Consider the following 26,387-nt stretch of genomic DNA (forward strand, 5'->3'; position numbering starts at 1 on the left):
ACAAGCTCACGGCTCTCCGCAAAGCCGCCGTCCCCGGCCTGTATCCTCGAATCACAGCCGGCCATGCGTACATCCCCCGGAGCCTGCCCTATACCAAACCGCCCGAACACAGGGTGCAGAGCCTGAGAGCACATGCGTAGCCCCATTCTTTTGTCAGCACTCCCTCTTGGGATCTCTTCGTGTCCCAAATAGCCAGTAATCTCATCAGTGATTATAAGCTCTTGGTTCACGCCCTCCAAAGTCACTACAAGACGATACATCTCTTACTCACTGTACACCTACTCCACCCCCTCGGACCGCCCCCCTCTAATTGCTTCTTCACATTCAATTGCATCCTTTGAGATCATGAGAGGCTTTTCAAGAGCATCAGCCTTTGGCCTCACGGCATTGGGTTCGTACTTACTTGCCCATCACCATTCACCTCTACAATTAGACTAACCCGCCTCAGCCTCTCTTGTCTCTGCTCAAGTCGCAAGCGTCTGCCCATCCACAGGAGTTTGCTACAAGCTGAACATTCCCCAAAACACAGCTTCTTCTGGCTCGGGAGACATCTTCTTCCAGATCCAAGCACCCAGCAACTATGAGTGGGTTGCACTTGGTCAGGGAAGCGGCATGGCCAACTCCAACATGTTCGTTGTCTACACATCTGCAAGTGGAAACAACGTCACTCTCTCACCCCGACACACCACCAGCTATTCACCTCCAACCTTCAACTCGGATGCCCAAGTCACATTACTCGAGGGCTCTGGTGTATCAAATGGCGTCATGACTGCCAACGTCAAGTGTAAGTCGCAATATTAGAATATGCTCAAACCAAACCAAAGTGTCTTCTTTACTAACAGTAAATACAGGCTCAAACTGCAACAGCTGGTCAGGAGGTACCATGGACTTCAAGTCCGGAAGTGGCAACTGGATCTACGCCTTCCAGAACTCCGGCGGACCCCTGAACACCGACGACACTTCAGCCCAGATTAACCAGCACTCCGGCCACAGCGCCTTCAACTGGGACTTTGCTCAAGCCAAGGGTGGTTCCAGCGTCAACCCCCTCATCGCTACCACCTCAACTGGCACCACCCCCAGCAATGGCAATGGCAATGGCAATGGCAACACCAACTCCGGCATCACAACCATCCGCCCCAGCGGCGCTGTCACCAACCGCCGCGAAAAGCTCATTGCCCACGGCGTCCTCTCTTCCCTTGCGTTTGTCATCTTTTTCCCTACCGGCGGTATCGCCATTCGCCTCGTCTCCATGACCGGCATGGTCTGGATCCACGCCGCATTCCAGATCTTTGGCTACATGACCTATATTGCCGGCGCCGGTCTTGGCATCCACCTCGCCTGCGGCCTCAAGCGGACTGGACACTACCATGCCATCATCGGTATGATTCTCCTTGGTGTTCTCTTCTTCATGCCTATCCTCGGATACATGCACCACCTTTTCTTCAAGAAGGTCCAGAACCGCACCATCTGGTCGCACGCTCACATCTGGGTCGGTCGTATCTTCATCACTCTCGGCATACTCAACGGCGGCTTTGGACTCAAACTCGCTGACTGCTCCAACTTGAGCTCCCGCGCTGGTCAAATCGTCTACGGTATTGTTGCTGGTCTTATCTGGTTTGCATGGGTCGGTGCCATTGTCATTGGCGAGAAGAAGAGAAGCAGCTCACTTACCCAGTCTGGATCCAAGCTCGCCGACGAGCGTGCCAACTCGGATGGCACTGCTGTTGATGTCAATGGACACTATGGCCACAAGCAGCAACAGTAGAAGATGGATTAGTTAATCACTGTCAAAGTACAGCATGCGTTGAGAACTTGATACGATATGGGAGTGTTTAATTGGCGTAAATGGCAACAATGTATAGAGTGCTTATAGTACAAGATTAATCTTGACAATCTTGACTTTTAGAGTGTTTGTCTACATGAGTGATGCCAAGAAACTTATCAACTACTACTACTAACTCGAGTCATTTAATTCTTCACTCTGCCACTATCCACCATCCTTTCTCACTTCCTCCTCAACAACTTCAAATGACCATAGATCATATACAGTTAAAAACTTGTTTACACAACTATCTCTGCTGGACACATGTTTTGTCGCCGAGAAACGAAAATGATGTCACAACTTCCCCTTGTATTATCTGTCTTTGCAACCAAGGATATGCCTGATAATATCTAAATGGAAAAACAGCGGAGAGGGGTTTATACCTTGATTTTCGAGTCGCCCAATCCCCCCCTACCCCCCTTTTTTCCCCCCCCTCAGCAACAAGCTCATTTCCAAGCCCCAAAATCACTTTAGTCCCAAGACTTTCTCATATAAACCAACCCACCCTTGACCCAACATCTGCTCGCCTCAATTCACCCTCCCCGCCGATTCCCTCCAAAACCACCCAGAACCTTGCTCGCAGCGGTACTAACCTTGAGCACATCCCTGTACGTCAAGCTAATCCTCACGCCCCTGGTACTGACACCGCCCGAAGCCTTGAGCGGCGCCGTATCACCCAGCAAATGCCAATTCGCCACGCTGGCGGCATGCAAGTCGTCGTCTGTTTCACGCTCCGCAATGCCATGCATGACATGCCGGTATGCAGAGCCCGAGGTGACGAGCAGGGATCGCGGTTCCTGGTAGATGCGGGTCGGAAGAGTAATCCTGGCCGGGGGAGTGGGGGAGTGGCTCTTGGCTTCGTCATGACTTGCCTGGGCGTGATTACTCGTGTTTACGTCGTCGTTGTCGTCCTCTTCGGCTGCTGAGGCGGCGGCGGAGGAGGACGAGGAGGACGAGGGCTTGGGTAGAATGTCCAGACAGAGAGGGGCGCCGAGACTGACGGTTGCGACTACGGGTGCGTACGCGTCGCCGTCTTCGTGCGGCATGATGCCTTGGCCGGGCTTGTACTCGTTGACCAGTACATGGTTTGGCTGCCGATGAGGAGTGTCATCGAAGATGCCCAGATCTTTGAAGCGGTCCACTATCGGCGTCGTCAGGTAGACGGGCAACGGAGAGGCCAGTAGCGTGTTGTTTTTAGTTAGTGTAGACGGAACCGCTTGGAGGCGACGGTGAGACAGGTACGTCCATCGCTGAGCTGGGATCTGAACACGAGTCAGATCTATAGATTTGTTGATCATATCGGGTCATGGGCATGCAGGAGAAAAGTGGACTTTGGGGGGTGGGTACGTATGTTTGCGGGGTAATGATAATGCCAATTGATGTCATCACTGCATTCTCACCAGCTCGCAGTAAATGTCTCGGAGTTTGCGGAGACTGACCTTTTGTAGAATCGACGTTTCCTCTTCAACACTAATGAAGTTGGAGATGTAGTAAAAGTCCGGCGGGAGACCAGCAATGCGGAAAGCCTCTAGGTCCTGCTTTGCATTGGAATATTCCGAGCCTGTCATTTTGAGTGAACTAGCCTTGAGCAGTTAGTGGGGCGGAAGTCTTGGTATGGAATTCCAAGGTTGCTGGTTGACTAGAAGACGCGTAGACGAGGTACGTAGTCGGCATGTATCGCACCACTACCGTAACTTCACTAGTCCATCACGTGATTTACACAACAGGGCTGGTCTCCAAATCATGATATAATCAGGCTAGACAGCTTATAAAAATAATCCAAACCTGTAGTCTATTGTTGGAATTGAACATTGCACCAGTGCAATCAACCCACTAGCGGCTCAAGCTCGCAGTCATCTTCGTTGCTTGCGCCTTAGATCTAAATCATCTAAACTCCAAGCAATGCATCCAGTTAATAGTAATGAAGATCCAAGAACTCCTTGGGCAAAAAACCTACAATCATATGTGCGAAAATTCCAACATGTACTTGATCGAGCCAGCAACCGGGCCCGATCGGTTGTGTTCTCAAATCAACAGCATTGTGTACCTCAAAACAATGAACTCAAACATACCCTTCACATCACAGTGCAACCACCAGGCCCACTTCGTGCACGCCGGCGACGGCCGATGCCTGTCGCACCTGCGCCTTCTTCTTCATCAGCATGCATCATCTGCGCCTCTCGCGCTCGCCTCCGCCGTCGCCTCGCTCCCGCACCGCCAACACCAGCTTCTTCATTCATCATCATCCAATCGGCCCACTTACGTTCCAGACGTGCAGCGGCAGCAAAGTCACCTCGCAAGACGCGCTTGGTGTGTTCTTCAACAGTTGGTTGCCAGTTGTGGAAGCACTTGAGCTTGATAATCTCACGTGGATACGTCGGGGTTTTGGAAGCGGACCGGGAGGTAGGACGAGTGATTTCTGCGTTTCGGGAAAGGACTTCGCGAACACCAGTCCAGGTGACGTTGGAACAATCATAGGCCTCAATGCGAAGACCTACTTCGGGGCGCTCAGAATGTGCAAGGCCACGACCGCTCTTGTTGCGATTGTGCAATCCAGAGGCAGCTTCGGCCAAGACAAGATCAGAAATGCGTGTGTTGTCCATCTCCAATGAAGCAAGTTGGGGACACGCCTTGAGAACGGGGAGCATACCGGAATCACCTAGGTTCTCGCAATATGAAATGCACAGATGCTTCAAATGCGATGCGCATGGGGACTCAGCAAGTGTCTTCAGGACTTCATTCGTCAGCGTGTCAATCTCCTCGATATCCAGGTGGGTGAGAACAGGGAGAGTGGGCAGTAAGCTTTGCAAGCCATCATCGGTCAATCCTCCACACTTGGAGACTTGAAGACCCTCTAGGAATGGGACGTTGTTGACCAAGGTCTTTAGGCCAGTATCGGTGATGCTGCGGCAGCGCGTAAGGTTCAAGTGCTTGAGTTTCCTAGGCGGGACAATTGGTCGGTCAGTGAGGATGTCAATCTCTTCGTCCACACCCTCAATCAAAGCAGCCAGTGATTCGTCACTAAGGCTATCACAGTTCTTGAGGTCAAGTCTTTCAAGTGTGTTCCGCTTGAACAGCTCGGCCATGAGATCGACATCATCCCAGCCTCTTACTTCGCCAGCCCTGATATCTCGTAGTTTCGGACATCCTTCGACTACCTTCTTGAGTCCTCGGTTATCAATGTTGTTGCACCATGAGATATTGAGAACCTCGACCTTGGGACAGTGTCCACCGAGAATCTTCATGGCTGCATTCGTCGCGCCTGCAAGGCCAGATAGATTTACGTGTACGAGACGGCTATTCTGAAGTAAGAAACAGTGAATCGACGCGCGGTCAATTCGACAGCCTTGAAGTGAAAAGTTTTCCAAGTTCTGGCAAGACTCAATGAAGCCGTCTTTGCCCCAATGTTCCCTCAGCTGGACACAGCCCCGCAGATTCAAGTCCTTGACAAACGGGCCAGCCGAAGTGATGATATTGACCAGAGCATTGGCTGAAATGTCGCGGTAAAACTTGGTAGTATCAAGGTCACTCCAGAGCTGACCGTCAAAACACATGGTGTACCATGATTTACAGACACGCGAACAGCGCACAACCTCCTTTGGCTCCAGGTATCGAAGAATCTGTATGCGGATCTCTGCGGGCATTTGTTGCCAAAAGTTGAAGTTGGCCCGTTTTTGTACCTTGCGGACGGGGCGCGAGAAGTAATCGCTCTCCGCCTCGAGCCCATCTCTGGTAAAGGGCCGGCGGGAGGAAGGCAGGGGGACCGACGACGGGGTCTCGGGCGTCTTCATGCGTAGACGGGTTCTCTCGTCCCAGAATGGCGTGCCAGGAGGGCTGTTGGCGACCGAGGTGGGAGCGGTTGAAAAGCCGTTGGATAGCTCGGACGAGTACGAGCTGCCAAACGAGGTACCATAGGGCGAGCCTGGGGAGGCCAGGGAGACACAGGACATTGAAGCCTTGCCTCCGCTTCTCAGGCTCTGCGAGCGGGCTCTACCAAAGCCAGCGAGGCTTGGAGAGGAGCCCATGCGGTGTAGTCCATTGAGCAGACGCTGCCTCCCTTTCAGCTTGGGCTGCTCCATGGCCATGGGTTCCGTGGGAGGGATGCTGGGTATTGGCTGTATGTCGTTGTGGTCGACGACCACTGCATCGATAGAGACTGGGTCCATGGCGGCGCGTCAACAAGGGTATACACGCTGGCCTAGGAGGAGAGGCTTTTGGAAAAAAGGGAAAAAATAGGAGCGAGCTGAAGCCGGCCCGGTGGTTGGGCAGGCTGGGCTGTTTTTGATGGGCGCGGATGGCGGCATGCTGACTGGGGGGAGACTGGAAAGGGTCCCGCCACCGTCTAGAAAGGCGGGGGAAGCTGGCCCGTGTATGGCGGGCGTGTCTTATCCGGCTTATCGCAGGTGCACGTCCACCGGCCTGTGAGCCGCCCCAGGCCCGATTGGCCCAGTCCACGTGCACAGCCCACATGCCACCAGTGCACCTCCGATGGGGGGCATTTGGTCGCTTGACCCCCCCAACCCACCGTCGCGTGAGCACAAGATGGCCTTGATGATTCCCATGGCTATGCCATATCCTGGGAGACTTCTCTCTCTATTCCAGTTTGATCCGAGGCCGCGGTTCCCATCTGTCCACCATCCAATCACTCCTCGGCCCTGCGGATGGTAGCGTTATGCAGGGTCTCTCCTCTCCTCTTGGCAACCAGACCAAGTAGAGTAGATTACGTCTCTGCAGCCGCACGATGCGTGGTTTTATGCATCTGGACAAATAGAGGCGTCTTGGTTCGTAGGATACAACGGCTTGTTTCTTATGGGATGCCGGAATGCACATCTACTACTTACTACATACATACACTGGTCAAACCAACTAAACCCTACGCTGCACCCATCTTCTCCTTCAACTGCGCCAAAAACCTGCTATGTGTGCCTCGCCAGTTATCCTCGCATTTCCCTTTGACCGTGTTCACCAGCATCCGGTTCGCCTTGATCTCCACATCCTCGACTAAGCTCCACTCTCCCTCTTCCTCATTGGCTCCTTTGTCCCCCTCTCCTAAACTCTCCGTCTTCAAGCACCTCCACGTAGTCTTCTGCGTCAGTCCCAATGGTGCCTTGATGAGCCATAGTATTCCATCGTCCAGGTCTGTCATATGTGCTTCAAATGTCACTTTTGTATCCCACAGCCCAGCTGGGAGCGCATTCATATGGTCCGTGATCTTGTATATTTTAGCCTCTGGTGTAGCCGGGTCTGACGGCAGGGTCTCGTGCGAAGCATATTCGGGGTCGAGGCGAATGAGCAGTTCGTGGTCGTGAAGCTGTTCCACAGCTTGTGCATAGCTTATTGAGCGCGGGAGATGTGTCACGTTGCGAAGCGTCGCCGTAGTATTTAGAGCTGAACTCGTAAGCACAGTCACAACGCCGTGTGAGCAGACAACTTACAAAACATGGTAGAGAGATTTTTAAGGGGTATCCTAAATGTGCGAGATGTGTTTGTTGAAAGTGGTTTCGTAGGCAGGTCTAAGTAATGTGGCTGTTCTACGTATGCCTCGGAGACGAGTTCAGCTGTGCACCAGGCTAGTTGCTGGTCTTATCTGTCGAGAATTGCTTATGAGCTCGTGAAAATAAATACACGGAGGCAAGTCCGACACTTGTTAGACACAGTCAGGTTGGGCCGTGTTGATGCTTCAATGGTTTCATGGGCAACAAGCGACCTGTCTCGACATGTCCCGACGGCAATACTGCAACACTCCCAAGATGACATCAGCATGCACTCGAAACACGCATCGTATACAAGGACACTGAGCGGCCACTGCAGAGGGCCGTGAGATTTCGGGGTCTGCTAAGCTTTACAAGCTTTACAGGCTTTTCACCACCAGTCTGCCACATGGAGCGTTGCTGCTCGGAGCAGCGGGTTGCGTTGAACGCGACCGGAGCCCGCGGGGAAATGGTGCATGGTGCACTGACGTCGCGCGTCAGGCCTACCAAACTCCACAATCATGATAGGAAGAACACAAAAACTACAAATCAAGCCAACGTTCTTCGAAAAAAGAAAGATCTACATTCTGCCCTTCTACACACACACACATTTCACAATATGGATAATTTGCTCACACAAAAGACGCCTACAGGCATGATGGTTGCTCAGACTGTAGGTATTACAGCAAGCATGTTTTTATTCGGTAAACTACCCCTCCCCTGGGTATATATCCCATGTTGGCATGATAAACCTTAGAAATAATGAGACTAAGGCAAAGTACAGGAAGTAACACATGCCTCTCCGTTGTGGGTATACACACGGCCATGGAAGCGCCTGCTCCCCTTGCCGTCAAGCAATGGTACTCCATCTTTACCCGAGGCGGAGCAATTGCCCGCCCACTGGCTATCCTTTCGGCTCTGGCAACGGGATATGTTGCTTACAACCGTGCGTTACGTGGATCTTATATCCGTAGTACCTAGATCGACTGACACAGTTCAATAGAAGACCCCAGCTCGACGGCTTTCCGTCTGAACCTTGCTTCTACCATTCTTCTTCCCAGTATTGTACCTTTTACACTCCTCGTCATTGCGCCCACAAATGCCAAGCTCATGGCTAAGAAAGACAAGCTTGAATCCGCCTCGCTGGAGGACAAAGCTGTCGAGGCAAATGTTGCCCAAGGCGAGACGGTGCATGAGCTGATGGATCGGTGGGCTACGCTTAACATGGCGAGAACTCTGCTGGTAGGCGTGGGTGCTGTATGTACTGTGCTTGCAGCAGCGAGCAAGAGAGAAGTCGTGAGATTTGGGGGCATGGCCATCAAGAGCGGAGCAAACAGGTTATGAGAAGTTGAGTAAAAGCAGACAAATGTCAAAACTTGAATGATTGGGACATGAGTTCTGGAAGTTAATCGAATTCATGTGTACATGGATATTCCCTTGTACATCTCATAAGCCGTATACAAACGTAATTCTATCGTCGCCCTCTCGAGTAGGTCTTGCAGCTCGCTCAAGCCAACCTGTAAGCCAGTTGAGCAGTCTGATCGATTTGGTCATAGCCGCGGCTCTTTGAAGCCACTGACCCTGTTGTGGTGACGGTCCTCTGCCTTCAAGCCTCTCCAATTCGATCTCATCTTCGGTCCACTCGCGCAGAATCATACTGCGTGCCTTATTTTCCCTTTTGAGTCTTATGTAAAACAATACATAACCCGTGGCGGAGAGTGATACGCAAAATAGTGTCCACCAAAGAGGTACAATGTAACCGTCATCAGCATACTTTGGCTTGAAGAGAAGAGCCGAGATGACACCAGCCATATTCCCCCAGCCATTGATACCGAGAAGCATTGCACGTTTGCCCGGCGAAGGGGTATTACCAGATATCCAGGCAACGGTGAGCGGAGATGCTACGTAAGTACCCGAGAGGAGAATGACAAGGGCCACATAGCGAGGTATCACCCATGAAATCGGGAACAGTACGACCAAAACTAGTCCCAAAGCCATGATGAACAGGCCAGCAAGGACCGGCTTGAGCCGTATGCGCTGCTTATCGCTGTATGTAGCAAACAAGTAGAGCGTGACGGCGCCGCAGAAATGGGGTGGTACAGTAAGCAGATTGACCAAGGCAGGATCCTTGTTTTCTGTCAACGGAGCGAGAACCAATGGAAGGAAGATAGAAAAAGCATAGACTGGAACAGCAGCAAGAATGTTGCATACCAGAATGTGCCAGATCTTGGTGTTGAAGATTGCAGATACTATATCTTGGGGCGTGAGTCCACGGTCGTCAATGAGCTGCTTTGCCTGCGCATTTGCCGCAGCCGAGCGTTTTGATGGCTGTAAAAGATCACGAGCTTCGTCGTCGTGTTCTTCCTCGGGATCCAAATCATCTTTGCGTGTTTCATCTGACGAATTTTGTATATCCCTGTCCTGGATAACGCGTGTGCAGGCGTACTTGCGTTCCTCGGGTGCAAGAAACCAGGCCGTGTCTGCGCTATGCGGTAACCAAAAGTACCCAGCAATAGCGACAACTACGGTGAGGCATCCTTCCAAGAGAAAGAGTACCTGCCATGGCTTATATCCCGTCTGGCGGTTGGCTCCAAACTGCGAGAATACCAGGTAGCTTAGCAGCCCTCCAAGAGCACCACCCACGGCTGCCTGACCGTAGAAGAACGACAAGCGTCTCCCGAACTCGAAGCGCGTGTAGAAGAGAGACAGATAGGTAACGGTAACGGGATAGAAGCCGGCTAGGTACAATGTCAGCTCCTAGTGCTTGCAGCGCGCACGGGATGGAATGAGCCCACGTACCTTCGAGGGCACCTATGAGTATGCGCAAAGTGTATAGCTGCCACTTGTGTCGTATCCAAGCATGCAGGGCAGTAGAAACGCCCCATGCAAGCATGCATGACGGTACCCAAAGTACCATACCAAATCTCCTTCCCAGGGCGGCGCCAAGCGGCTGGAGACTGACAAAGAAGGCGAAGAAGAGGGCGACGGCCGTGTTCAGGACATCCTTGTTCAGTCCGACATCTTCGGTGAAGTGGGCAGACTCTGCATTTCCTATCTAGTTGAATATCAGTCGGTGTTGTCGCAGTGGTCGTGTACATGTATGGGAGCATACGTTCGTCTTGTCGAGCGCGTTGAACAGGAAGAAGAGGGCCAAAAAGGGAAGCAGGAGAAAATCAAGCTTGAGGAGGGTTCTCTTGTGTAGACGCGACTCTACCACGGGCTGGTCGTCTTGTAGCTCATCCGTCGACATTGCGCTGGCTGCCGCTCGTGAAGCAGGAGCTTCGGTGAGCTCGTACGCCTCGACGTCGGACATTCTGTCGGCTGCCAAGATGAGAACCACGCGGACACATCACAAGGCTGACAGCATCGGTGAAGGTCCATACAACCTGTAACAAGAAGATAAGCAGAGAGTTGAGCCATGTTGAACTTGCGGCTCAAGGCCATAAGACGGCACATCTAGACAGCCAAGGGCGGTTTTATTGCCGGCACTGGACCCTGAGGGCTGGCATGACGTTGTCGATTGGGGGTGTGCCATTCAGCCCCCTCTCGTCCAACGGAAACACTCGGATACCTACCGACAGCATGCAGTCAGGTATTGGTAGTGATAGCAGACCCCTGCACTTGTACCGCTATCACTCTTTCGGCGGTTCGACATTTATCAACACCGTCTCGGCCTTTTGGTTTGGAGCGAAGGTGTGGTGGATGTGCTGAGAGTAAGGCCCAACAAGGGAAGGCGCCCCACTGTTATCGATAAATACATGTCTTCTCCATGCCAACATTGTACCTGCATGTTACTACTCTAGGCTCAACCTATTTGCACCATGCGACATGTGATCTTTGCTCTTATGAGACTATTATCTCGTTTAGCAGGTCTTGGACCACATACACGATGGACATCACAAGTGAGCCAAGTCACCCTGTTCTCTCGTCTCGTCCTTGGGCTATTATACATTTAGATAGCACGTTATCACGCTCTTTGGTCGCATGCAGCGGGTAACACTGATTTTTATCATTCTGTTTTGGCAAAATAATATGATTGGTCGGTAAGTATGCCAGATAGAAATGCCGTCACTCTTCGTGCAATGCCATTGATTTGTCTACGAGCATATTCCCGCTACTGGTACATGGACATCCTTGGCTTTTTCTCGCCCTAGATATATATCCTTTGCTTCAATTCGACGTTCCTCGCTTACAACTTGCTGATGAAGAGGCGGGCAGCGAACAGGCGCACGCGCTGGGGCAGGATGTACTTGGAGAAGACGTAGATGAGCGATGGCAGGAGGATAAAGGCCACGGTAGTCTCGTTGACGAAGAAGAAGGGGATGAGCTGGGGCATAGCAGACTTGAGGACCGTCTATTATCCAATGGTCAGTTTCCCAACATTCCCCGCGCAATCAACTAGGGGCCATTCTCACCATCTGCTGTGGGCTGACCTCGGTCTTCTTGGTCTGGCTGGCGACGAGAGCAGGGCGTGCCATGGCGGCCGGGCGGACAGCCGTGGGGGCGCGGAAGGCAGCCCTGGTAAAGGGACGGAGGAAACGGGCGTTCATGATGGGCTATCTGGGCTGTTGCGGGTCAGCGCGCTGCTGCGGGGGTCCAATGGCGGTGCTGGAGCTTTCGATAGGGGCAATTGACGCACTGGATCAGGTCTTGCGAGCCCCGGGAGATGAGCGATGATGGCGTTGCGGTCGCGGGAGGTTTCGTGGTGGTGGTGTTGCTGCTGCCGGTCCGCAAAAGCTCGCACAGCTGCCGCCCGGAACATGCCGCGTCCGTGCGCTGCGCTTGGCATCACCACTTTCCACCCCCAGACTTGGCCTCTCTCTTCTTCACTCTTCCCACGAAGATGGCCATCGAAAACATCATGATACTTGGCGTAAGGCAGTCAGTGTGCCTGCTGGTTTATCAAAGCCCGCTGACTTGCCTGTAGAACGGACATATTTGCCGTTCCATCATCTCCGCTCTATGCTCACAACAGACATCATCTGATGACTGCAACTACAAGATATCTGTGCTAACGTATCCTTCTCAAACACTAACTCTTCCACCCAATGTCTCTCAATCTCCAGTGCAACACAAAACCTCTGATTTCACACCAAACGCACTGCAGTCGGCATTCATCGGCTATGATATTATCCTAAGCACAATGACAGGTGGGGACTCGGACCTACAGGTTGGCATCATCAACGCCATGGTAGCCGCAGGGGTCAGGCGATTTGTCCCCGATGAGTTCAGTCATGACAGTCTGAACAAGCAGCTTCAAGCCCGCCTACCCAAGCATGCAGAACGAGCAAATGTTATTAACCATCTCAAAAACCTGTCAGATGCTAGTCCGAGCTTCGAGTGGACAGCAGTCGCTACAGGGTATACACTTGACACCAAAATCATCAATGGCGATATGGGCTTCGACGTGGAATGGCAAAGTGCTACTATTCATGGCACAGGTATGGAGTTATTTGCGGCTTCCAGTCTAGCAAGAGTAGGTCAGGTTGTGGCTCGAGTGCTTGCCAATTGGGAAAAGACCAAAAACCAGTACATCTATGCTGCCGGCACTATCATATCAGCTAACGAAGTCCTCGAGTCTGTGGAGGAGTTGACTGGTCAAGAGTTTGCTGTGGGGAGATATGCCGTAGAAGAATGCGTCGAAGAAGGGCGGAAAAGGATCGAAAGAGGCTATCCTGATTCGGGGCTTGCTTTGCTCGAGCGGAGTATACTCTACGATGGCCAGCTGAATGCATCGGCACCTTTTAGGACACACAACGCCAATGACATGCTAGGGCTTGCGCCAGAGTCGGCAAACTCCATTGTTACAAAAGCATATCGCTTGAGGCATCTTGGCAAACCGGGTTGTGCATGTGCAACATGAACTCAGTATCTCGAGACCAAATGCCTTTTTTGAGCTGAACAAAACAAAACTCGAATCATGCACCCTGATGGCTACGAATCTATATCCTCTGCCTTGAAGCCTGTAAATCACAGATCTGGCACTGGCGCGGAGGCTCTGAGGTTTGATACTCGCCGAGGATATCAGACCACTTTACCGGCAGGACGAATAATCAAGGCGTCTCATACCACAATCAAGATCACATCAAGATCAAGTCAGATCTAAATGTCCGTGTGTATCTGTGTGCACAAGGGTGTATCAAAATGCTCAGCCCTTAAAAACCCCACCAACCAACGGTTGACTCGAAAAAAATAAATCCACAAAAATAAACCATGTCCATTGGCAAGATACATTTTTCGACGTACGCAATCCTATCTACCAGCCCAGCCCCACGTCAGCATGCTACCCCTAACTCCGCTTTTTGGGTACGTATCTAGATGACTGGTACATTTCGTCGCTCGTGCACCCTGCGTTTCAGTGAGTTTTTCCGTGTGTGTGGTGTCAGATCCTGCTACCCGAAACATGAGGCTGTGTGACGCCAGCGAGGGTGTTTGGCATGCCGAGGCCATCTTGCCACTGGGGTACTGGGACTGCTTCTTTCCGGTGGCTGAAGTCGTAGGGCTGGAAGTGGGGGGTGGGTAAAATAGATTGGGAGGCTACGATTCGCATTCGTTGCCGAACCAGGCGTAGTTACTACACCTTGACCACTTCTGCTGTTCGAACGGACCCTGTAAACAAAACAAAAAGAAAGAAAGAAAGAAAGAAAGAAAGACACACACACAGAGAGAGACTGGGGCATTTGTATAATCCTTGGGACTGATTGATTCGCTGAAAGCAAGTCTATAACGTGAACTGCGAAGGGGAATTTACTTAAGTGCTATGAAGAGTGGCAAGGATTCTCGAGATAACGACAAAGCCAAAAACTAATCTAACTAGATGCTGGGGGGAAGTCATGACCTCGTGACTACCGCTCGCTGGCGCCAACTCGGCGTAACCAAAACCTAAAGTAACGCTGTACAAACAAGAACGCTTCAGAGAAAATGAATAAAACCGAATTTGCTTGAAAACCATGCGCTTGATGCTCGGGGATTACAAAGAACGCCTTCGCCGTTGGGAGTTGTGGGGGGTCTTGGGAGGGGTGCGAGGGGAAACGGATTTGCTCAACCAACATTGAAAACAACAAACGCAAACCATGAAAGATGGCGCACCGTCACCTTTCAGTGCCACCATGGCAATCTCATATCATACTCGCTATCGAGTTCAATGCGACTGTGGTCGTCCGTATACCAACGAGCTCTGGTTCACTTACTTGGTGTGCCAAGTCTGGCGTGTACTGATGGTTGGCGAAGTTTGGTAGACTTTGTAATGGCGTGGTGAACATGCCAACAACAGACTCTTGCCTAGTGGTTTGATCCATGTGACTCAGGTTGGCTGATGCTATCGTGGGTGTTCGGAGTGATTGCATCGTTGGTGTTGCTGAAGAAGGAGTGGGGTACGCAGCACTGCCTGGATGACACGAACTGCTCGGTCGAGGGGTTGATGTTGGCGTAGACGTTGGCAAAGGTCTGCCATATGATTGTAGTGATGCGCTCCCTGGGATCGGAGTGGGAGTAGAATGTCGATGAGAAGTCGGGTCTGCTTGCAATGTGTCATGCTTGAACGGGTATGGAGACGACGTTGACGAGGCAGATGACGCCGCACGAACTCGCCCGGCTTGCGTTTCCCGACGCCTTTTTGGACCGTCCTTGACTTTCGGGTGTGTATGGCACTGCGTTTCAGGTCAGTACAGTTGAGTATTTGTCAAGGTGACCAGTTTGGCCGAGCGATTCCAATTCGGAGAAGACTTACCTTGTATGCGTGGCGGAACCATGTCGTTCCCTTTTTCTTGTTGCTTACCAGTGCTATCCATTCTCCGCAGCTTCCGCAAAGTCCTTCCCAGACATCCAGGTTACCTTCTGTCCTGCGAGTCTCTTGTGGACCCTGGAATGCTGCGCCGGTAGCTGCGCTAACACCATGCGTAAACGACTTGTCATACCAGAATGCACTGTTCTTCAGAACAAGCCATCGCCCTGGTTTGCAGAGCCCGCACCAACCTTCACGCTTGTTCCCATGTCCGCGTACCCATCGTGGAGTGTACAAGTCACCCACGAACCGAAGATCTTGCTCGTGCGGGATAAGGTCTGGGTCCGATGGGTTCATGTCAGACTCAGGCGGGTTAGAGGCTTCTTCATGTAGCGATGAATATAGGTCCGGGGGATCCGAAAGGTCAGCAAAGTGGGATGAACAACCACCGTGGCGGTCCGCATTACTCTGGAGCAGACGGAAGAGACCCTGAGAAGGCAGTGGGCGAGGCACTTCAAGATGGTAGGGTGATTGATCTTGTGCTGCAAAGTATGGTGGGGTGTTGGTATGCTGAGGGTTTGTCTGCGAATACAGGACGTTCTGGGCAGCCATTCCGTAGTTGTTATATGCGCCCGAAGGGTAGGCTGGCATGGAATGGTGGGGGTTCAGCCTTGGGCCGTATGGCGTAAAGTGATTCGGTACTTGGGAGACTGTTCGGGCATTGGCGGGGGTTGACGTTGGCGCGTGTCCGGTAGACCATCTTTTGAAACGGCCACTGTCTAGTGTATATGGCGACGACCGTACGTTATTGTGCGGTGCTGGCGAGGCGCGGGAGCGACTCCCACTTCTCACTACACCGTCGTACTGAGGACGACATGGTGACGCAAGCGGGGATAGGAGATGGCTCTGGCTTGGTTCCGGGCGGCTCCATGTGTCATACTCGGAGGGGTATGACACTGGCTCCGAAGTGCCCAAATCTTCGTAAGCTACTGGCTCTGGAAGCACGCCACCTGTGCTTGACATTGAGAAGGAAGACTCTGATAGGCGTCGGGTGGTGTTCGGGTTCAAATTGGCCATGCTGTCATGCTCCTGCTGTGGCATGCCATTGTACTGGCGCAGGTCGATGATGGGTGTATTCTCGTCGTGTCCCATGATGCCGTTGCTGAAGTCGGTGACATCTGGATCCAGGGAGGGAAATGATTCCAACTCTTCGCACACCTTCTGACCCCATGGACCTGCAGTTGTTAGTACGGCGACTGGAACTGCTCGATCATGGGCCTTACTTGTGTCGATGACACCCGGAAAGAAATCAGTAGGTGCTAGCGATGTAGGGGGCGCCATGCTGTTGCTGTAGAAGTCGCTGCTTGTGGCAGCTGGTTGGGTCACATTCACATCTGTTCGCGCCAGTGAGTGTCCCGAGTCCTGTCTTCCCACGACAGGACCTCTTGGCGCGCCATAGTACGAAGGGTGAGGCTGCGGTATCGCCCACGACGATTGCGGTGGCGATGGTCTGGACATTTGCAGTAGATTCTGTGGGTGTTGCTGTTGCTGTCCTTGTGGGGCAAGACCCCCGTAAGGATACATCATCTGTGTTCCGGGCGTGGGAGAGGGGTGGCCCATCGTGTGTTGTCTATTAGGCGATGGCCTGTATCTATATAACAGGTTGTTTTGCTTAGAGGAGCATCGCTGGTTGAGTAGTGTTGGATAGGGCTTACTGCTGGACGGTGTGGTAGTTCATCTTCTAGCCAACCTGCTATATACAACAGTCTTGGTAAAGTCTGTGAATATTCTGCTTGGGGCAGGCAGTAAGCAGATAGTCAAGGAGGTTGTGGCTTTGATGAGGAGTGTGGCGTCGACAAAAGGTTCAAGATTGGTGTCTGTCAAGGAATCCGGGGGGGGGGGGCGAGCGGAGGACGCGGGCCACTTACATTGGTAGCGAAAGTAGGGATGACTAGTCAAATGAAGGTCTAAGGCGATATAGTCGAGGGCCAATATGATGAGCAGACGCGGAACCGAATAAGATTGGATAATGTGGTAAGTGTGGGGTTTTCTTCAAAAGAGTGTACGAGAACAAATGTTCCCAACAACGCAACCAGCGCGAATGGAGCCGGCTCCAAAAGAAAGAAATGTTTACAAAGATAGTTGGGTCGGGTCCTAAAGAGTGAAGGGCCAAATAGAAGGAAAGACGGCTGGAGGGGCTGTTAGGCTATATGATGCGTACGGGTTCGCAACATCCGAGAGGAACAATAAAGAGCGATGATGTCTGCAATTGACGCAACGGAACCGCTTCGATTCAAGTTTGAGAGAAGTGTCGCGACGCGCCTTGGCTGCAGGTGATCTGGAACGGTCAGAGCAGAAGCGTTCACCCAAAAGAGAGTCTAGCGGGGATGGATGTAGTGGGCGGTGGACGGTGCGCAAGGCTGCTGGGATTCCAAACGGCGATTAGACGCACTCGGAACGGTCGCACCAGTCAGTGTCTCCATCAATCCTCCCGGCTTACTCGGAGAGGTCTCCTCGGCGGAGGGCAGCAGGCGCCCCAAGTCGCCATTGGCACAAGTGTCTGTCGACATGGATGGAGCGATGGTAGCAGCCCTCGCCCTCCGCTATCAACTCTAACACCAACAGGGGCCAGGTTGGTGCAGACAGCAGTCGAGCTGAGCTGGACAGGCAAGCCATGGCTCTCTATCCGTGATCCGAAGCCAGGTTTCAGCGCTGGCCAGAGATGGTGTAGAGCCAGTGAAGAAGGATGGATGGGGTGAAGGAAGAATATGCCTGGGAAATGTGCAACCTGCCCATGTATCAACACGATTGGGGTGGGCTGGCAGGCCGTTTCATCGCATCAGGAAGACTGTGCTGAATTGGGCGGAGGGCCATCCCGACGACGAGGATGGGCCGCTGATTGGGGATGAGGTTAGTTGAGTCGCCTGTGGCGCGTAGTTTTTGGTGAGGGAGGCGGATGAGGTCAGCGACCGAATCCATCCAGCCCCACGCCTTTTACCGTGTCGCGACGAGGGCGAAACACTCCTGACACACGCCCAGGGGCACCTGCGACCCACTCTGACCACAATATGTACCGCACCATTACCGCCATCCTCACCTGTTCTCGTATTGACTCGCCGAGAGCAATTGCCCGGCGGGCCCGTTGTGCGGTCGCGGTGGCCGAGTATCCCTCCTCTGCAACTCGACGCCTTCTGTTTATGCCCCCTCAGACGGACCGCATCCTCGCCGAACCGTACCATCTTTAGTGGCCTCTTAATCTCGGTCCACCAGCTCCAGGAGAGCTGTTTGTTGTGCAAGAGCGTGGGCTGAACTGTGGATGTAGTGCTGCACAGCTACTTCAATGTGCACACATGTAATGTGTACTTAGTCAATGTGTCTTCCTGGTGGCCTTGCTGCGGTGCGGGCCATGACAGGCTCTCACACCTGCTATCGAGTCATGTTGACAAGTGACAGCGGCCGATCGACTATGTGTGTAATTGGAATTACCAGTATGGGGTGCAGCGTGGCGTGAAAGCCTGCATGTATATCCCCCTCTGGTATCATCTGGGGCTTGCCAGTACACAAATGGAGCAGTAGCTTCGCCACGCCCCATCGCCGCCAGTGTATCGCGCCATGTACCCAAGTGCTCATAAACCTGGCTATCGGACTTGCCTAAAGGTGCCGAGCCTGGGCTTGTAACAGGGTTTTGAGCCTCCAAGATGTCTAAATTAACTATTGTGCCGAAAGATATACCAGAGGGCATGAACTAAGTAGATTTCGTGCAGCACAAGCCAAGTCGGAGGATGCGCTACAAGGTGCTGCACGCTATCAGTATTAATGCTGCCTTGGACCAGCAAGGCATGCCCATGCCTTGTCCCAAGCTACCTGCGTAAAGCTCCTAATTTTGGACCTTGACTTCCTAAACGCTATGCGCTGCCTTGTACACCTTTACCCAACACTTGTACGGCCTGACCACATGTGAGGTTTTGCCAAAACAGTGTGACCAGTGCGACCTTGTTTCCAGTCAAAGCATAGTCTCGCAAAGTGTCTGGCTATTGTTTGCTGTTGCATTATTCTCCGCCGTTTTGCTTTGCCCCACTCTCGACCAGGCTGGACACGGCCCTGAGGACTCGAAACCCCTCCGCGAAGGACATTCGATCAACCCTATTCTGACTTGAAACTCTAGGAAGAATTGTATCGATTTGATCATATCGATTTCTAGCTTCAGTCAGATGTGTCGTTGACGCGTTGATGTAGATCATGTCGTAATTTCTATAAACGTACATACACAGTCTTTGATCTACACAGGCAAGCCCTGCGCTCAACAGAAAACTCTGGAGGACCGAATACACGATCAACGTATCCCCGATGCCCCAAAACAGTACAGACACCCATACCGATGAAGATCTTCCTTTCGCGATCCACCCCCTTAGACCTAGTAGACACATAGTGCTTACCCAGCATACCCAGCATACCCCCTCGTCCCCCTTTCTGCCGGTACACCCTAAGAAGCGGCATACAAAATCACTTGCAAAACACAGTGAACAAAACATGTTCAGACCCGAACCAGACTTCCCACCACACCTACACACTATCACTCTCAAGCTACCTACACAACCCCTCCAACCCCCTAAAAACAGGCATACAAAACCATGTACAAAACATACGCCGAACAGGCCTACCCCCTATCCACATAGCACAAACAACTATTACTCTACCCAAGACTCCGCAGAGAGAGCCAAAAAAAAGATAGATACAGCCCCTCCACCCCTCACCCCTTCCCTATAGCATCGCCAAGTAAAAACATAAAAAAAGAAACAATCTTATCAGTATAGAAACCTCCAAAAACACAATTAGTGCACGTACTGTACGTCCGTACGCACGTTCCTCCCTTCCGACAAGCTTTAGTTTTTTTTCTAAAAAAAAATTCAGCCCTACTTCATGCCTTGGTATTTTGAAGTGGGGTAACAAGGAAAAAATCAAAAAAGGGAGAAACAGGGAAGAAGGGGGGAAGGGGTGTGGCAACTTGATACTGTACATGTGTGTAGATAGTGGTGCGTATGGGGAAAGAGATTCAGATCTTGTTTTTTCTTTTTGCTGGATGTTATGCATCGGATTCATCAAGTGTCTGACCTATGTGTTTTTTTGTGTTCTTCTCCCTGTCCGTTTTTTCAAAAACAGGCATGGAACAACTAGATCTTCTCTTTGACGGATATGGCTGTTTTGGCATTTGTCATCTGGAATATGTCTGAATTCGGCCGAGCAGAATAGCATGGGGGTGTGGAGTGGGTAAGACGAGCACAGCCTTGTTACTATCCAGGGAGTCTGCATATGCAATGTCTTGGTCGGACCGAGGATAGAAAGAGGAGGTCATTATCAGATATTGTTTTACGTCGCATCTATGGACAAAATACACTAGTTTCACAGGGTATACATACTAAGCGGCCTTTTGTCCAGGTTATGTAGTGGATACTGGGGACCAAGCCTCCAGTCCATCATCCAGGACTTGCCGTACTAAAAAAGAACTTGCCGGCTCCATTCCGGATTTGATACACACTTCATCCTTTCGTTCCATACATAAACCGTCACCGTCTCTCACAGTTTTCCGATTTTGATTTGGCATTCTCCGCTAGTAGTGTCGAAACTCAACGTACTAGCGCCATCACCCTTCTTCGCTTCGACGTGATTTTTGCCGGGTGTGTCGTTTTCGTTGAGCAGTTCTAGCCCCTTGCCTTGCAGGTGCAGTGCTCCGTTTAGAGAAGTTCCGTCAACATGACCAGTCCACTCTTCCGGATAGGTGATGTCGAGGGCTCCAGAAGTGCTCAAATGCGTGCTGACAAGACCAGTCATCGGTGTCTTTTTCGCCTTGTATGGAGTGCGTAGTGTCAGTGACGTTTGACCCGAGTGTGTCTGTGTGTATATCTCCGATTGGTAATCACCCGATTTGAATGGCACGATATCGGCTGTTACGAGACCTGCGATTGAGTTGATTTCTGTTCGCGAGCCGTGGATGAAGGTACCGTCGACCGAACCGACGGTTGTGTTGATAAAGGTCTTATAGTCTCGTTCGGGGATATGCTTTCGTTTGAAATCTGTGCGTATGCTACCGGAAAGAGTATCGACCATGAAAACTGCAGGGCTGGATGACCCATTGGCAGCTTCTTGGGGCTCAACGTTGATGTTGACAGAGCCGCTCTTTGTCTTGACAGAAAGAAGATCGAAGAGGGCGTACATGCCGCTGATGGAGCCAGAAATGGTTTGCAAGTGAGTTTGGCGCGAATAGAACGCTCCAGCATCTAGTGTACCGGTAGTGAGAGAGATCGATGTTGAGTCTGTGACGGTAAAGTTGGCGCCATTGTGAACTTGCATGCCCATGTGGTTGGATGAGACTTTGAGCGTCTTCATCGAGACTCCTGGGGCTACGTAAATGACCACCGATATGCCAAGGCAAGCTTTACCAGGCCGAACACCGTCGAAGCCGTCGGGAAAAGAAGGATCGCCGATTGTCAGTCCTGATGGAGTCTGTGTGTAGGGAACACTGTTGATATCGACTGTTGACGAGATTGCATACGACATTTTCACTTGAACGGTACCAGGGGCTTGCTCTGCAGGTGCTTGGGCAATGTGTATCCAGCCGGCCACGCGTTTGTAAGAGCCGTCCAACTGGTGTATCGCCTCTTGAATGTTTAGCTCAGTAGGTTTGCCAAAATCGTACCATTCAGTCTTGACCCTGTACTCCTTGCCACATTTTGAAGGCCACCGGATTGGGAAGACTTGAGCAGAGTCTCCCGATGCCGGGGGCTGGGCTGTTGACGATGGTTCTGGCCATGGGATGGCAATGAGATCTGGCCGATCAGAGGAGTCGGCTTTTGCAGCCTCGGCTGAAGTTTGGGGAGCAGATACTACGCCCTTTGTGAAGGTTAGCGTTATTCAAGCATATTGTTATTTGATCAGCAAATGTCACGTACTGGCTTGTCCCTTCGAACCGACACAGCTGCCGCCATCAAAGCCAGCATGGCGACAAGAAACATGAAGCAAAGCACTGCAGCAAGCAGCTTGACCCACGTATTCCTTATGCAGCGCTGCCTCAGACTTGGGCCGTCATACTGGTCTTCTTTGAAAGTTGCATCTCTGGCTTCTTGGCCATCGAAGGAGAGCAGCCTGGCGCCCTCTCCCCTGCTCTGGCGACTCGTGTAGAGACCAGGGGTAGTGGCTTCAAGATATGTGGGTGGTGCTTCTGAAGTCTGGCCTATGAAGCTTTCCAGAAGCGGCGTGGAGCGTTCATTGTATGGAGATGGGGATATTATGATTTGGGGTCGCATTGAGCGACTGTTGGCAGCCGCAGTGTCGATGTACATGATGAAGGAATGGAGCAGGAGATGCCCCGGAATGGAAGTAGAATCAGGAGCGATGGGTTGGACGGGGTAAAGAGCGTGGGTGAAGGAGTGCCTGAGTCGACGTCGTGGGTGTTTGGAGACGGACAGAGAAGAGAGAGTCGAAGGAGATGCAAAAGCCAAGGAGACGAAGCCAGGCAGCGATTTCACGGTATATCAGGTTCGGCAACAGGTGCCAAAATGTTCATAAGCCGTTGCACGGGCTGGGTTGTGCAATGGGCTGCTACACTTTTGTTTCGGTGGTGGAAACGCGGCATGTTTGATGTGTGTCTTGGCAAGCAGAGGAGGTATAGAAGCAAGTCCAGAAGTGGCAGACGACCCGCGTCGACGATGTGCGGTCGAGGGGCGTTTTCTTTTTTGTATGCTGTGAATCGTCTGGTTTCACGGGGTGCGATGGAGGTGAGTGCAGATGAAGATTGATTGATTGAAACGGGAAAAGAAGAGCCGGCCTTGAAGCGTGTGTGAGTGAGTGGTGTGTGAAGGGCGCGGTGGGAACGGCTGTCTAGGCGCGGCAGTGCCCAGGGGCCTTAGCGCGGGAGGCGGGGCTGGGCGGTTGACGTAGCGAACGAACGGCGGTGCATCAGAAAGTCAGAAAGCCACTGCCTCAACCTCGACATGGCCGCGCTGCACAAGCTGTCGAAACTCTCAGGCCCGCACTGCATCCTCCTGGCCGTGCACTATGCCGCTCACGCAAATACACCTGCGCTCCAGGCCTTGACGGCTCTGCGCGACGGCGACCTGCCACTGGAGTTGAGCCTGAGCATCCTCCTCGCATACCTGCCAGAGCAGCATGACCCGGCCTCATACTACCACCTCCTTGCCGGCCTGGCCACGGGCGCCCGCGAGCCTGGCGACAACCCGGCAGACGCCCTCGATGTCGCGCCTGTTGAGCAGCTCTCGGATGCGCGCGCCCGTAAGAAGAGGCAATCGCTGGTGCTGCCACCTGTAGCCCATCCCTTGTATGCGGCCGACCGCGACATGGACCTCTTCACCCACTTCCTCATCCACCGCTCCCACCGTATCGATGCCCAGACAGGCCTGCTAGATCTCGTCCCGCGCCTCGTCGTGCCCTTCCTCGACCACTCGGAGCACTTGCGTACCTGGTTCATCTCTACTGCTCTGCCCCTCCTGCGCCTCAGCTACGAGTACTATCCACACTTGCCTCCACCCACCCTCGACGACTTTGCCGCACTCAAGGGGCGCCGTGCCGTTGACTTGCAGCTTTCGAATGCATGCAATGCCAGTACAGATAACATACACAATGTCGCGCGTGATCTCAAGGGGGTTGTTGCCCCTTGGCTATGTGGAGCCCACGACCGTAGTCGGCGCATCTCCGTGAACCAGGATCGGCGCGGATCAATTGACGATGAGCGGCCACACGTACCCGATGACTGGGACTGTTTGTTCCAATGGCTACTGCATACCTCAAAAGATCACTTGACCCTGGTCACAACAGCCATTACTGAATGGGACGGCCCCGAGGACATGGATTTGGGGGGTTATGAACAAGGGCGCGACTATGTCGACGATGCCCAGCAACGCCAGCTCGAGATCAAGTACGCACGTACAGCTCTAGCATGTCTCTACCTGATTCACCAGAGCGACATCAACGCTCTGCAAACTGCGCACACGCTGTTGGATCGGATATGTACCCTACTCAACTACGATCCGCCCCCAGACCTCAATACAAGCGTGGACAAATTGCCTTCTTACGATCTCAAGAACCCGCTGCTCCATGATTCAACCACTGCCCTGCTGAAGGAGGAGCGCCTTCTGCATCCCGACAACGACCTTACTCAGCCAGGCCCTGATGCGTTTCGTGTCCTGGAACTGATTATATTCACTTCATATACCCTCTTTACATTACATCATCCGGTCTCTATCCGAGACGTTGCAAATATGTCTCTGCGGGATGACTACTCTGAGCAAATGTCCATGTTGCAGAAAATACTTCATACACTCAACAGCAACTCCAAGAGCGACAGCGAACAGTGGCGCATCATCCGATCGAAGCTGGTATGGCTGTGGAATTGGGGTACTGACCGCCACGATGAAGATCGCAAGGCCCAAGGCATCTTCGGTATGCTAGATAGCAAGACCATGGAGACAGAAATATTGAAAGCGCTCCTCGAGAGCAACCACTTCCCTCTTGCCATAGAAATCTATCTTAAGCCATCCTTTGGCCAGCAACCGCTACTTTCCTCTGATGTAGAGAAAGTGGTGCTCGCCTCAGCCATGCATCACTACGACAATGCAAGCAACGGGAATCGCAATAGGGGCGGTGTCAAACGCGCCGCTGACATCCTAAATGCCTTTTCTCTTCATTTCCCCTCTTCTTCGCGGTTTCGGCGTTTCCAGGCTCTGCTTTCAGCAACCCACGCCATGTCCTTTTACTCACTCATACTCCAGCATGGTGTACCTTTTCAACCAGTCAATATTAGAGTTGGCTCGAATCCTCTGTCTTTGGTTCGAAAGCTATTGTCGCAAAATAGTGGTAGTTACACGAAGCTGGACGACCTAGTGTCGATTGGACAGAACCTGGTCATCGCAATGCCGTCCACTCTCATGGACGAAGAAGAGTGGGACACTGCGCTTGACCCCGCAGAGATCGAAGGGAAGAAAGCGGCTGCCGAAAGACGAGTGATTGGAATGGCGATCGAGGCTGCTCTTGAGGAAGATGATTTCGAGACTGCATATTCATATGTGATTACCCGGCTGACGCCGACTACTCCCGCAGGCACTCCCCCAACGCCGGCTCACTATTTCCCAACCACGTCAGAAGATGCCGAGAACCACGAAGACGAAGCTGAGGATGTTGCCTGGCGGGCTGCCCTACATGCTGGACGTTACAACTCCTCATCTTTGTCCAGCAGTTGGTCGCAGGCCACTAAAACAGCGAGACCGGACCTAAGGAGACTGGAGCAACGTATGGAGTTACTTTCACAAGCGCTACTATTAGCACCACCTAAACATCTTGAAGAGGTTCTTTGTGTATGGCAGCAGTGTGAAGCTGAAACAATGCATCTTCTCGCTCAAGAGAATGAAGCTGAAGAGCGCTTCAATGATGCAGCCGACCGAAAACTGCCTGGTACATTTGACATGGAAGCAACCACTGTACAGCCTCGTCGTGAAGTCGGCAGGGGTGCAGTCGAAGAGGCACCGATGGGTCTATTTGATGTTGCACGTGGCGCTGCAGCTGCATTTTCCAAGACCGCCTTCCCCCTGCGTGGAAGTGCAGAGGCTGCATCGAATCCAAAGGTTGGCTCGGGTCGAGCTAGTCTGGACGGAAGTGAGACTGGTAGCATCGATGCTCAAGAGCGTGTTCGGAGGAGGGATATGGTGACCAATGCCGCGACAGGGGCGCTCGCCTCCGGCATTGGATGGATGCTGGGTAAGAAAATCACTTCACCGGTTGATTGTGAGGCTAACCGATTTCAGGTGCAAAACCAGTCTCCGAGTGAGCTTTTACCTAAAGTTAATCCTAGTGAATTGAAATGTATAATTCGCTCAATATTACACTCATATATACCTATGATGATATTTTGTGAAACCCCCTCACATACCTTCTATTATATCACTCTACACACTGTTTGTGACAATTGGTAGTTTAGGAAGTGATGTTGTTGAAGAACCCGTTTGATCCCAAAAACATGGGTAAGAGGTGATTGCTCTACAGTGATTAATGTCAAAACTATCAAATTTTTCCTCTCACCTTTGCACAATCTCTCACTTTCATCTTTGCAGTGTCTCAGCTGCCGTTTGTAGAGCGTGGACCCACTCCTCAACATTATAGCGTGCCTGCCTCTGTAGCTTCACCTCGAATTGTTTGTACCTCTCACCCACAGACTATAAAAGTTTTATCTGCCGCCGACTCCAGTCTCTTCTTCTGATACATACAAATACCCATACACACACGCACCTCAATATATCCCAAGAAACAACACAAAATGTTCCCCAAGACACTCATCAGTCTCGCCGCCGCACTCAGCGCTGCAGTT

At 52.1% G+C, this 26,387-nt stretch overlaps 13 protein-coding genes across 13 annotated transcripts; 5 read left to right on the forward strand and 8 right to left on the reverse strand.

Annotated features, from left to right (window-relative positions):
• Positions 1–345: 345 nt before the first annotated feature.
• On the forward strand, positions 346–1,765 carry COCVIDRAFT_106736 (hypothetical protein; the record flags this gene model as incomplete). Its single annotated transcript, XM_014698321.1, has 3 exons — positions 346–391; positions 449–784; positions 852–1,765. The coding sequence occupies 3 exons, from the start codon at positions 346–348 to the stop codon at positions 1,763–1,765; spliced, it is 1,296 nt and encodes a 431-aa protein (XP_014553807.1).
• A 590-nt stretch (positions 1,766–2,355) lies between these two features.
• On the reverse strand, positions 2,356–3,390 carry COCVIDRAFT_40235 (hypothetical protein; the record flags this gene model as incomplete). The annotated part of the gene is made up of 2 exons (XM_014698322.1): positions 2,356–3,084; positions 3,262–3,390. 2 exons carry the CDS (start codon positions 3,388–3,390, stop codon positions 2,356–2,358), a joined length of 858 nt encoding a protein of 285 aa, XP_014553808.1.
• A 507-nt stretch (positions 3,391–3,897) lies between these two features.
• On the reverse strand, positions 3,898–5,988 carry COCVIDRAFT_106773 (hypothetical protein; the record flags this gene model as incomplete). Its single annotated transcript, XM_014698323.1, has 1 exon — positions 3,898–5,988. One exon carries the CDS (start codon positions 5,986–5,988, stop codon positions 3,898–3,900), a length of 2,091 nt encoding a protein of 696 aa, XP_014553809.1.
• A 707-nt stretch (positions 5,989–6,695) lies between these two features.
• On the reverse strand, positions 6,696–7,264 carry COCVIDRAFT_18389 (hypothetical protein; the record flags this gene model as incomplete). Its single annotated transcript, XM_014698288.1, has 2 exons — positions 6,696–7,210; positions 7,258–7,264. 2 exons carry the CDS (start codon positions 7,262–7,264, stop codon positions 6,696–6,698), a joined length of 522 nt encoding a protein of 173 aa, XP_014553774.1.
• Positions 7,265–7,912: 648 nt separating this feature from the next.
• COCVIDRAFT_106625 (hypothetical protein) lies at positions 7,913–8,637 on the forward strand (the record flags this gene model as incomplete). The annotated part of the gene is made up of 3 exons (XM_014698324.1): positions 7,913–7,997; positions 8,078–8,239; positions 8,297–8,637. 3 exons carry the CDS (start codon positions 7,913–7,915, stop codon positions 8,635–8,637), a joined length of 588 nt encoding a protein of 195 aa, XP_014553810.1.
• Positions 8,638–8,739: 102 nt separating this feature from the next.
• COCVIDRAFT_29067 (hypothetical protein) lies at positions 8,740–10,606 on the reverse strand (the record flags this gene model as incomplete). Its single annotated transcript, XM_014698325.1, has 3 exons — positions 8,740–10,031; positions 10,093–10,348; positions 10,406–10,606. The coding sequence occupies 3 exons, from the start codon at positions 10,604–10,606 to the stop codon at positions 8,740–8,742; spliced, it is 1,749 nt and encodes a 582-aa protein (XP_014553811.1).
• An 876-nt stretch (positions 10,607–11,482) lies between these two features.
• On the reverse strand, positions 11,483–11,843 carry COCVIDRAFT_106678 (hypothetical protein; the record flags this gene model as incomplete). The annotated part of the gene is made up of 2 exons (XM_014698326.1): positions 11,483–11,647; positions 11,709–11,843. The coding sequence occupies 2 exons, from the start codon at positions 11,841–11,843 to the stop codon at positions 11,483–11,485; spliced, it is 300 nt and encodes a 99-aa protein (XP_014553812.1).
• Positions 11,844–12,136: 293 nt separating this feature from the next.
• COCVIDRAFT_29069 (hypothetical protein) lies at positions 12,137–13,156 on the forward strand (the record flags this gene model as incomplete). Its single annotated transcript, XM_014698327.1, has 2 exons — positions 12,137–12,166; positions 12,221–13,156. 2 exons carry the CDS (start codon positions 12,137–12,139, stop codon positions 13,154–13,156), a joined length of 966 nt encoding a protein of 321 aa, XP_014553813.1.
• A 1,255-nt stretch (positions 13,157–14,411) lies between these two features.
• Positions 14,412–16,754, reverse strand: COCVIDRAFT_106733 (hypothetical protein; the record flags this gene model as incomplete). Its single annotated transcript, XM_014698328.1, has 4 exons — positions 14,412–14,942; positions 15,023–16,251; positions 16,300–16,667; positions 16,732–16,754. 4 exons carry the CDS (start codon positions 16,752–16,754, stop codon positions 14,412–14,414), a joined length of 2,151 nt encoding a protein of 716 aa, XP_014553814.1.
• A 555-nt stretch (positions 16,755–17,309) lies between these two features.
• On the reverse strand, positions 17,310–18,758 carry COCVIDRAFT_18395 (hypothetical protein; the record flags this gene model as incomplete). The annotated part of the gene is made up of 4 exons (XM_014698289.1): positions 17,310–17,354; positions 17,517–17,834; positions 18,073–18,326; positions 18,440–18,758. 4 exons carry the CDS (start codon positions 18,756–18,758, stop codon positions 17,310–17,312), a joined length of 936 nt encoding a protein of 311 aa, XP_014553775.1.
• Positions 18,759–20,590: 1,832 nt separating this feature from the next.
• On the reverse strand, positions 20,591–22,353 carry COCVIDRAFT_29071 (hypothetical protein; the record flags this gene model as incomplete). Its single annotated transcript, XM_014698329.1, has 2 exons — positions 20,591–21,904; positions 21,964–22,353. 2 exons carry the CDS (start codon positions 22,351–22,353, stop codon positions 20,591–20,593), a joined length of 1,704 nt encoding a protein of 567 aa, XP_014553815.1.
• Positions 22,354–22,569: 216 nt separating this feature from the next.
• Positions 22,570–22,946, forward strand: COCVIDRAFT_40243 (hypothetical protein; the record flags this gene model as incomplete). Its single annotated transcript, XM_014698330.1, has 2 exons — positions 22,570–22,788; positions 22,905–22,946. 2 exons carry the CDS (start codon positions 22,570–22,572, stop codon positions 22,944–22,946), a joined length of 261 nt encoding a protein of 86 aa, XP_014553816.1.
• Positions 22,947–23,004: 58 nt separating this feature from the next.
• On the forward strand, positions 23,005–25,850 carry COCVIDRAFT_29072 (hypothetical protein; the record flags this gene model as incomplete). The annotated part of the gene is made up of 2 exons (XM_014698331.1): positions 23,005–25,780; positions 25,828–25,850. 2 exons carry the CDS (start codon positions 23,005–23,007, stop codon positions 25,848–25,850), a joined length of 2,799 nt encoding a protein of 932 aa, XP_014553817.1.
• Positions 25,851–26,387: the final 537 nt, after the last annotated feature.

The sequence above is a fragment of the Bipolaris victoriae genome, assembly GCF_000527765.1.
Source record: "Bipolaris victoriae FI3 unplaced genomic scaffold scaffold_80, whole genome shotgun sequence".
NCBI classification, from domain to species: domain Eukaryota; kingdom Fungi; phylum Ascomycota; class Dothideomycetes; order Pleosporales; family Pleosporaceae; genus Bipolaris; species Bipolaris victoriae.